At 41.1% G+C, this 9,810-nt stretch overlaps 3 protein-coding genes and 1 long non-coding RNA gene across 8 annotated transcripts in view; 3 read left to right on the top strand and 1 right to left on the bottom strand.

The window, feature by feature from the left end:
- Positions 1 to 120: 120 nt before the first annotated feature.
- On the top strand, positions 121 to 528 carry LOC116700049 (uncharacterized). Its single transcript, XR_004334553.1, has 2 exons — positions 121 to 415; positions 465 to 528. It is a non-coding gene; the product is annotated as an uncharacterized LOC116700049 (long non-coding RNA).
- Positions 529 to 759: 231 nt separating this feature from the next.
- Positions 760 to 9,626, bottom strand: si:dkey-71l1.1 (mitochondrial import receptor subunit TOM40B). Of its 3 annotated transcripts, none has more exons than XM_032532865.1 (10): positions 9,449 to 9,626; positions 4,450 to 4,649; positions 4,244 to 4,311; positions 4,050 to 4,142; positions 3,799 to 3,900; positions 3,586 to 3,691; positions 2,767 to 2,889; positions 2,564 to 2,640; positions 2,371 to 2,473; positions 760 to 2,268 (listed from the first exon to the last, which is right to left on the bottom strand). In XM_032532865.1, exons 1-10 carry the CDS (start codon positions 9,463 to 9,465, stop codon positions 2,129 to 2,131), a joined length of 1,029 nt encoding a protein of 342 aa, XP_032388756.1. In that variant the 5' UTR covers positions 9,466 to 9,626; the 3' UTR covers positions 760 to 2,128. The 3 variants fall into 3 exon arrangements, with proteins under 3 accessions (XP_032388756.1, XP_032388757.1, XP_032388758.1); XM_032532866.1 differs by lacking the exon at positions 9,449 to 9,626 and adding an exon at positions 5,097 to 5,342; XM_032532867.1 differs by lacking the exon at positions 2,767 to 2,889.
- fdxacb1 (ferredoxin-fold anticodon binding domain containing 1) lies at positions 5,499 to 8,929 on the top strand. 2 transcript variants are annotated; one of them, XM_032532804.1, is made up of 6 exons: positions 5,499 to 5,519; positions 5,777 to 5,969; positions 6,051 to 6,207; positions 6,677 to 6,880; positions 7,133 to 7,291; positions 7,377 to 8,929. In XM_032532804.1, the coding sequence occupies exons 2-6, from the start codon at positions 5,786 to 5,788 to the stop codon at positions 8,626 to 8,628; spliced, it is 1,956 nt and encodes a 651-aa protein (XP_032388695.1). In that variant the 5' UTR covers positions 5,499 to 5,519; positions 5,777 to 5,785; the 3' UTR covers positions 8,629 to 8,929. The 2 variants fall into 2 exon arrangements, with proteins under 2 accessions (XP_032388695.1, XP_032388696.1); XM_032532805.1 differs by lacking the exon at positions 5,499 to 5,519 and having other exon boundaries at positions 5,769 to 5,969.
- The window catches only part of alg9 (ALG9 alpha-1,2-mannosyltransferase), an 8,741-nt gene continuing 7,890 nt past the window's right edge, over positions 8,960 to 9,810 (top strand). For both annotated transcript variants that reach the window (XR_004334550.1, XM_032532823.1), the window contains exon 1: positions 8,960 to 9,152. Coding sequence is in view for 1 of the 2 variants with exons in the window: in XM_032532823.1 (XP_032388714.1) it covers positions 9,013 to 9,152 (140 nt within the window). In the remaining variant the exon portion in view is untranslated. The remainder of the gene's footprint in view (positions 9,153 to 9,810) is intronic.

The following is a 9,810-nucleotide window of genomic DNA, read 5'->3' as shown; positions in this document are numbered from 1 at the left end:
CTATGACTCTACAACACTTACTAGTAAATTATTTGCCATGTTGAAATATCACTTCTGCCAAAAAATATGATTTATGCGGTTAGTGATGTTGGACTACTATTATTTTGAACACCACTGTACATTATATCAGTTATTTCAGGATTTAGGATTTTATATTAAAAGTTCAAAGCCACTGGAGTTTCTATTGGGTGTTTTATAATCTTTAGTGGATGTCACCACAGTATATTAAAGATGCACTTTTGTTTTTCTTGGTCTCTCTGACTGTGAGTTCAGATAGAATGCAAAGAACTTTTTGCAACAAAAACTATCCAGCGATCAAAGTCAAAACAATTGCTTAGCTTTCTGTCTGAATACACCTTGAGGCAAAGCAAGCCAAACTGAACACAAAACAGACATATTACGGTCTTATAAAGTTGTTATGGTGAACATATTAGCAACTATTTAAACATCCAGCAAACATGGAGCAACATTTAATTAATTTGAAGTCTCTGGTGCTTCTGGACACCTAAAAAACGTCCAATTGTCACTTTACTTTAGCTTTGTTTTTGGCCTCTAACAATTCCTGAGAAAAATATCTGTCTCTTTAGCTTGCTAGATGCTTAACTATGTACATCAAACCAAAACTATGAGCTAAAGGGGGCTGAATGTAAGTTCATACACAGTTAATGCAAAAATTATGTGGAACTTCAAAACACAGTCTTAATATATCTACGGAACTGCAATGTATTACATATTAATGCGGAAGAAAAAAGTAACAACGATAGAAATAGCATCTTTAATAAATTAAGTCCAAAAGACAGTCACTTCCTTCCACTTCTCTCTATGCTTATATTACATAATGTATAAATAATATGCAGTCATATGTTGAACAGGACTGGGAATGCCCAGAAGCAGCGTGAGTAGTGCAGATTTCATTGAGGTCAGTGCTTCCAAATGTCTTATATATATATATATATATATATAATATATATCTATATATTATATATATTATATATATATATATATATATATTATATATAATATAATATTTATATAAATCTATATATATATCACATCCCTCGGGTGGATGGAGCAACACCTTTTCTTTAACAGTCAACCGACTGTTCATGTGTGGTTTCTCACATAGTTTTATATGCTGGAAAAATAGATGTGCACACAATCAAACACACAATTACTTACTCATACACACAGTTTTAAGGAACACACTAGCGTTTTAGCATGATTTTACACTATTTTCTTTCTGCCGACCACTTTATTTTTAGATTGATCCTTTAGGCATTAGGGTTAGGATAGTCTGGCTCAATGGATGTACAGTGCTGGCATAAAGCCTGACATTCCTCCGCTTCCGCTATCTCTGCTATCTACTTTGCAAGGGCACCGTTGATGCAGCCGGGGCTTAGCACCGCCCAAGACGGTTGTAACTGGTTTAAAGAAATACAAACAAGCCAGAGCGTTTCCCTTATTCCATAGTAGATAAGTGGTGTAGCCAGACCATATTCCAGCAAACTAACACAGCGCTGTGGAGGTGGGTCCGGCAATGCAAGACTAGGGTTAAGGTTAGAAACAGTTAGCCGATATGGACATTGAGAAAAGAATGAAGTGAATTTGGTCATTTGTATTTCTCCAAAACAGGTTTCCTGTTTCTAGAAGTTGATGTTTTCATTAAGAAAATGGTCAGCAGACAGATCTGGTATACAAGAATTATAGTTAATGGGCTAAAAAATAAAAAAAACACAATTATTTTTCTATATAATCTTCATACATTATGTTTCTTTACAGTATAAAACCTTTAATTATTTTCAGTTTACAGTAGTAAACATCCTTTCTGTTCCCGTTGTCCGGAAGGTGATGTGCAGTTTGGTTTCAGGGGAACAGTAACACATCTTCAGTCACAGTTTTTGAGCCCCTCCATGTTCATTTTTCTTGTATAATCCAATCAGAAAACATCACCTCCATTTTGAAAGGTAGGTTGCAAGCTTCAATTCTGAGCTTCAACACCCAAACAATCCACAATAGGGGCTTCAAGTGTTTTACCTCGGAAGATTGGGTCAAAAAGAAGCCCTTGAAATAGGTCTCTTGATGGATGTCCTGACAGCAAGCTTTAACTCAGGCAGGGGTTAGTGGCGGATTATCCCACGTTGATGCCTAGGCCCACTTGCAGCTTGTCACCTCTGTGATTTACAAAGGCACCCATAATCAGGGTGGCAGGGAGCGGGGTCAGACGCTTCTCCAACACACCTCCTATTATGCACCTACTGTTTATCATACCTGAAAAAAAGTATAAAGTAAAAGTAAAAAAAGTATCATATACTGTATGCTTTTTTAAAATAGTTTTCATTCAGCATGACTAAGTTGCAGAAAGAAATTTACCTCGAAAGACCATGTTGGCCTCTGGAAGTTCCATCTGGTACCCAAAGGATGTTGTGGTCTCCTGTGTCCTGGTACTGGCTTCAAACTCCACCCCGATTTGGATCTGGTGAACACAAACACACGCATATGCACATTTGTAGTATGCACCAAAAGTAAATGGTGCGGTCATACAGTATGGTACCATTTTCTGTACCTGTTTGTTGGCTCTGTGATAGTAGCTAGCATGGGCACCTCCTTTGCCAGCATTCAGCGTCGCTACCCAGTTGGGTCCTGCATGGAGAGACAGAAAAAAAGACAAAAGGCTGCTGCTAAATCCAGCAAAAGAGATCAGAAAAAATACCTGTTCAATTAAATCAAGTGTTTGAAGCAGATTCACAATGAACTGCAAAATCTAACTTGAGTACTGTCCAGCCAGAGTAAGAATTCCTCCTTCCTCTGCTCGGCCCCGATGGTAGACCAGCTCCCCACCTAAAACCAGCCCAGAAGACACACTCTGCAGGAAGTGTGCCACAAGAATAACTGTCCAAGAGATACACATACAGATACATAATAGATTAGATCAACGACAACAACAAAAATCACAATAACTTACTTTGTTGATAAATTGACAGTTTTATTCAGTGGCTGATTGCAACAATGTTTTTAGAGCCCAACCGATAAAGAATTTTTAAGGCCGATAGCGATACAAATATTTGGTTATTTAAAAATCCAATATTCCAATATACTGTTTTTTTTTTTAATCCAGAAACACGTAACAAAACAAACAGATTTCCTTAACATTAGTTATTTATGAGTTCTCACTAAAATAGTATAATAATAATTTGTTTTATTGTCACAACAGAAAAGAAGAACATCAAAATATATTAAACTTCTGATAAATAAAATGTATAAAAATACAAACTTAAGATATGAAACTTAAGAGTGTTGCCAACAAGGACGTTGTAGCGCCCTTTAGTGGACAAACTATACAACGCCAGAACTCATAACATGGTTGACCTTCTGTTTTTTTTTTTTTTTAAATATTCATTTATCAGAATCCTTTGTCATTATAAATGATTCTGATGAATGAATATTTTCGAGAAAAAAAATTATGTATATTATAAATGCCGATACTGATAGTTTGGGAAATGCCTAATATCGGCCTGCCAAAACATCGGCCTAACTTTTTTCCTAATATCAGAAAATGTCCTGATCATTCCATCTTTCATTTCTTACCTGATTCTCTGAGGACGTCTGGATTGGCTACTGTTACAGCGGCAGTGAAGTCATTCCCTCTATACTCAGTTTCAAACTGCCACGTTACAAACTGGGACTGCTGTGTCTAAATCACAATCAACAATTTAAATATTAAGTTGTTTGCAGCAAACTTCACTCATTTTGTGTAAACTAAGGTGACCTGTGCAGTGACCACAGACATTAGGATCTTACCTGGAAAACTGTTCTGGCTCGTACGCGCTCAGTGACATGGAGCAGAGCATGAGCATTCAGACTGCCTGAAGAGTCCATCTCTCCGATCAATGCTGGGGCATCCTAAAAATGTGAAGAAGGATCAAGACGCAACATGTCAACTAAAAAAAGGCAGCAACTTCATCGGTTTTCCAACGGTCTATACAGGTAAGCATATTAATGATGAAACAGTGGTCACATATTTATTATGTGATGATGCACATGTTCTTGACCTTGTCCTTGCTGTAATCGTCAGACTGCAGATGCTCCACGTGGAAACGATAGTACGAGGGACTGACAGCACTGAGGTGGAGAGTATGACTGACCTGGAAAAAAACACATACACCATATTAAAGATAAGGCATTTTTAGATGTATGAGACTTACACCCTTATAATCTTTACAACAAATAGGTTGAATCAAGTCACCTTGAAGAAGCTGCTCAGAGTTTTATTGAGGATCATCTTGACTCCCTCAATCTGTTGAGGAAACACATCTGGGGAGATAAAGAAAAACGAAAACCATTACTACTTCACCACTTTTGTACTATTCTACCTATGTATTGCCTGCTGCATGGTCGGCACCTCTTAAACAATTGTATGCACTACAGTTTTTACTTTTTAGCCGGACATACCTTTGCAGCTCCTGTGGAGAGAGTGAAAGCTGCCTGGGTTGGGTAGGCGGCCATCTCTCCTTTCCCAGCGTGGCGGACTGTCCCAGTGAGCAGGATGTGCGTTCCAGCGAGAAGGTGGGGGGTCCGTGGAAAAAGGCCAGTTATGATGGCCTGGACCAGAAGACAAAGCCAGAACGCTGCCCATGTGGGCACAACACTTCCTTCAAGACCCAAAGAGACAAAAGAGAGTTGAGATGATGCTATGACCCATTTATTGTTCTCACTTGTACCCTGTACCTGCACTATTCATAGCCTCACTATTTCATATATGAAGAGAATAGAGGCAGAGCATAAGCCATGCCCTGAAACACAATTCAATGAAGAAGGAAAAAACACCTACACTGAGAGAGATACAAAAGAAGTTAATGACATCAAACATGCAAGCCAAATTAATAATACAAACTTATATTTTTAAATGTATTGTTCTAGGCCTTTAAATTGGTTTAGATTGGATTTAAAAAATGGGTTGCAAGAATGGTTACGACTATGTGCAACATCCAAGGCTGTCTGTTGTTTTCACGTGCAGGTGAAGCAATTCCGTTAGCTAGCTAGCATGACCTTAGCATTAGTAAAAACACACATAGTGCGCTGGTTGTTTCACTACGTACTTCCGTTATGATCAAAAGACGTTAGAATCCGGAGCAGAACTGAAAATCACTCATCAGAAAAAACTGTCAGGTGGAATTTTCCACAGACAAACTACTAATACGCGAAGATTGATGTTGGGATACTCTTGACTGATGCTCCCCCTCCAGATGTGATGCGCCACCCGGCAAATGTGTCCCTCTGAAAACACGAAGGGAATTATGTGGTCTGAAAAATTAACGCTACGTTTTTACATGTACAGGCAACTCAATGGTTACATTCTTAAAATAGCAACTCTACACTTTCACCACCTAACTTTTATTTAAAATACGTAGTTTTGTTGTCGTTTTGAGTCCTCGGGGAAACAGCGCAAAGTCCCGGATGTTTGGTTTCTTGTCGGACTATTGTATATGCGACACAGCGTTTACCGCAAGCTGCTGCTCCAGGTGAGATATTCAGCTTTCATGTACTGCAGTGCCTGAGAGAAGAACAACGACTTTAATATACAGTACAGTGAATATTATTTATGTTGTTTAGCCAAGCCCAGCTATATGGTAACGTCACTTTACTAAAGTATGCAATTACTACGATTGTATTAGACTGTGAAGAAGGTGGTAATTGTCGCTCAAGCTCTCTCTCTCTCTCTCTCTCTCTCTCTCTCTCTCTCTCTCTCTCTCTCTCTCTCTACGTTAGCACCGGTTAGCACTCAGTCATGAGCATGTCTCCTTCACGGTCCATATTGCTGGTGGGAGAAGGTAACTTCTCATTTTCTGCATCTGCAAGCCAGTTGTACTCTGAGACAGACACCAGTTTAACGGCAACGTGCCTGCAGCATCAGGAGGAGGCACTGCGGCATGAAGGTGCTGCCAATAACATTAAGATAGTCAAGGACTCAGGTACGGGCTTGTGACTACAGTATATTTTAACAGAGTTGTATTTTATGGCACTTTTGTTACACTTTTTTTTGTGTTATCTAGGTGGAGCGGTGCTTTTTGAGGTGGATTGCACAAAGCTAGGGGAATGTGCCTCTCTCCAGGGCCGTGTATTTGATCGCGTGGTGTTTAACTTTCCTCACTGTGGGAGAAAGAGTGGGGTTAAAAAGAACAGAAACCTTCTTAAAAATTTCTTCCTCAGGTATAACTGCATCATATTATGATTTAATCTATTTGCAGCATTTTCTATCCACCATGTATTTCAGGTGTAAATAGAAGTATTACATTCTAGTTCATTTTCCACTTTGAAATAGTTTAACCGTCCAAACTTCCATTTTTAAAACCTTAGTTAAAAACATAGTGGTGCAGTTGGGTATTGTTAATTTTCTGCCTCCCCAACACTGGTTTTTGCCATGTTAGCTCATTAACCACACATTATGAATAGGATTAGCTGTCATATCTGACTTTTGTTTTTTATACTGAGTGAAATTTGTCTGTGGCACCAAAACTGCAGAGTACTAAAATAATTGAATCAGACATTTCCTGATTTAAATCATGTTTTTCATTTTGATTTATTTAAATAAAATCCTATTATGGCTGCTTGTGTTTAAACATAATTTTTACCCATGGTGACATGCTAAGTACATATTTGGGGTTTTTTTTGCCTTCAGTTGTGTTCAGGTGTTGTCTGAACACGGGGAGGTTCATGTTGGCTTGTGCAACGGACAGGGTGGGACACCAGCGGACCATCCACAGCGAGAGTGGCACAATAGCTGGCAGGTAGCTGCCATGGCAGCAGAGGCACAGCTAATCCTTAGTGATGTCCGTCCTTTTGAAAGTGAGAAATACCAGAGCTACAAGTGCACTGGATACAGGTAAGGAGTAAAGGTGAGTTTTACAATGTGTAAATTGAAACAGCACTGTGTGTGTGTGTGTGTGTGTGTGTGTGTGTGTGTGTGTGTGTGTGTGTGTGTGTGTGTGTGTGTGTGTGTGTGTGTGTGTGTGTGTGTGTGTGTGTGTGTGTGTGTGTGTGTGTGTGTGTGTGTGTGCGTGCGTGCGTGCGTGCGTGCGTGCGTGCGTGTGTGTGTGTGTACTGACACTCTTATAATAGTGTTGCTGTTCTACAGGAGCCAGGATAAGGGCTTTCATGTGGAGAAAGGTTTGCTCCACGTGTTTACTCGCAGCCTCCCCTACACCCCTGCTCGGGTACTTACGATTGAGGAGGCTGTTGAAGGGTACAGAGTCCAGTATAACATACCAGCCGAGCTCAGTAATTACATATTCAGGTACAGTAACACAGCAACTCTCATGTTGTTTAAGTAATAAGCCACCAACGCAACCACAAGCTTACTGTCTCTTCTCTTTCATCAGGGGATTTCTTTGCCCAGGTTCTATCCACCCCGTCAGGTTGGTGCAAGATTTTCTTCTCAAAGGACTGGCTGAGAAGTGGCCTGTCTCCATGATGACAGAGACAGTTCCCCTCCTCCTCACGACCAAACAGCTGCAGACGTGCTGTGACGTCGACAGTACACACTGCTATTGGATCCACCTGCTTCAGAAAGACCTCATTTCTGACACTCACACTTCTACAGACAAGGAAAAAGATCACTTGGACAGTCAGGGACGCACAGACACACAAGACTCTCTGTCAGCCACATGTGTTACCTCAGATAAAGTGGACAGGGTGAGGAGCAAAGGGGATGAGAGCTTAAGGTCTGCATGCTCTCTTGATGTTCATCCTGAATGGGGAAGTGGTCTTTATATGCTGCGTCCATCATTGCTCCCTCAGATGGAAGAGCTTCTAACTAAAAAAAAACAGTTGATTAACAATGCAGGGAGTCATGGGGACAACGAGGGGAATAATAAAAGTGTTGAGGTTGAAGGACATAAGAAGGAGGGTCCCCGTGGGGGCTCTAATGGTGTCACCAGCTTGTTATTTGGCATTAGTGGCCTGGTGTTCAAGAACGTGACTGTCAACCTCTGGGCTCTGCCTGCCTTTCACGAGCTCCTCCTCAGAGGTGTTTTCCCTTTGGAATGTGAGCCAATCAAATTGCTTGGGCAAAGGCTGGAAACGCTGCTCGCACCCTATGGTGTCTCCCTGGTCGCAGAACAGGGGGATCTGCGTCTGATGGCACAGCCAATGGGTTGTGTTGGTAAGGTGTTAGCAAACGTTTTAAGTGACAATATTAGCAATGTCGGTGTCACTGTGTCCTTAAATTTGGACCTTCTCGCTGTGCTCCTGTTCTCACTCCCCGACTGGAGGCTTCTGTGGTCACATGATCCACGATTTTTGCAACACTTTGCACTCCACCCATCACCAGGGAAACCTTTCCACCCATTCTCCCTGTTCCCAGAGCACTTCAGCTTTGACATCAGCTTCTGGACAGGGCCGACATGGGAAGAGATGAAGTTCCATGCTCTGATCCGAGAGGCCAGTCATGGGACCGTGGAACAAGTTAAACTGATTGACACATTCTCACATCCTGACCTGAGCCAGACCAGTTACTGCTACAGACTCATCTACCACTCAAACACACATGCTCTGTCACACACACAAGCTCTCCAGTTCCATAAAGACCTGGAATCCTTTCTTACCTCTCGGTTGCAAGTCACCATCAGGTAGCAACATTTGAATCTCTAGGAAGATCATGGACTTCTTATTTTTTTCAGAAAATGTAAGTCTGTTTGTTACTGCTACGTATAATCTGCCAAACTGTAGTTGAACAGTGTTTACAGTAGTTGAGGCATTGTGTGCTATGTCTTTGAAATGTACCAGTAATTGGAATTCTGTGTATCTGTGTGTATTTTGATTGTCATTCAACAAACATAATATGTTTGCTCTATCGAGAATTATTAGTAAATAAAACAGCCCTGAAATGAAAAAAAAAAAAGTGTCGTTACAAGCAAAGCCTCATCCATTCATACAGTAGCTACGTGATAAGAGTTGTCAATAACCGGACAGCGGCGAAAATGAACGAAGTCAGACACGGGTGCAGCATCGGAAAACATGGCGGCCAAAGCGCTTCGGCAGCGAACCAGGCGAGGCAGCAGACAAGATGCAAACAACGTTAACGTCCCCACCGAAGTCCGGCCACCGAAAGAGGAGAAGGTCGGCGATGACAGTAAAAACACAGAGACTCGGCCAGAGTGAGTATGAGCCGAGAGAAGAGACGTTAGACTCCACGGCGCTGTGAAGCTCCATCCCCAGTCTGACTGACAGCTTGAGCAGGGGAAGCTATCTGGCTAGCTTAGCTAGCTACTTTGATACGTTAAGCAAGTTTGGATCATAACAACACGATAATAACGATGATGCCGTCCACCTTACAGACCCACAGGACTTTGTCTTTACAGTAGTATTAGTTATAATATATGTTAAGTTGTGTTTCCGCCCGAATAAATAGTTAGTTATGTTTCAATAGAGCAACGTAACGCAGTTGGGTTACCTGGTCAGCTCATTCATTTCCCCACTGCTGTCACACCGCCGGATTTATGAAGGCTGCAACACATACAGTAAATCAACGCTGCTGCAACAGATAAACTGTCTACAGTGGGTCAACTCGTGATCAGCACAAAGGGGTTTTCTTTAACTCAACGGTTTCTGTTGTTGATACTTTGCCAAAGTCATTTGAAATATTCTAAAATGTATTTTGTAAAATGACGTGTCATAATAAAACGTAACGAGTGTAACGCGAGGATCAATGCTAAGCTGCACCTAAGCCCACTAATTTGATGATGGGTAGCCTATTGTTAGAAATTCATAACTAACGTCGCATTCGATCGGATCTCTGAGGAAGGAGGCTGTGGG

The sequence above is a fragment of the Etheostoma spectabile genome, chromosome 13 (assembly GCF_008692095.1).
Source record: "Etheostoma spectabile isolate EspeVRDwgs_2016 chromosome 13, UIUC_Espe_1.0, whole genome shotgun sequence".
Taxonomy (NCBI): domain Eukaryota; kingdom Metazoa; phylum Chordata; class Actinopteri; order Perciformes; family Percidae; genus Etheostoma; species Etheostoma spectabile.
The sequence above is the reverse complement of the archived record's forward strand: the minus strand, read 5'-3'. Positions and strand labels throughout refer to the sequence as shown.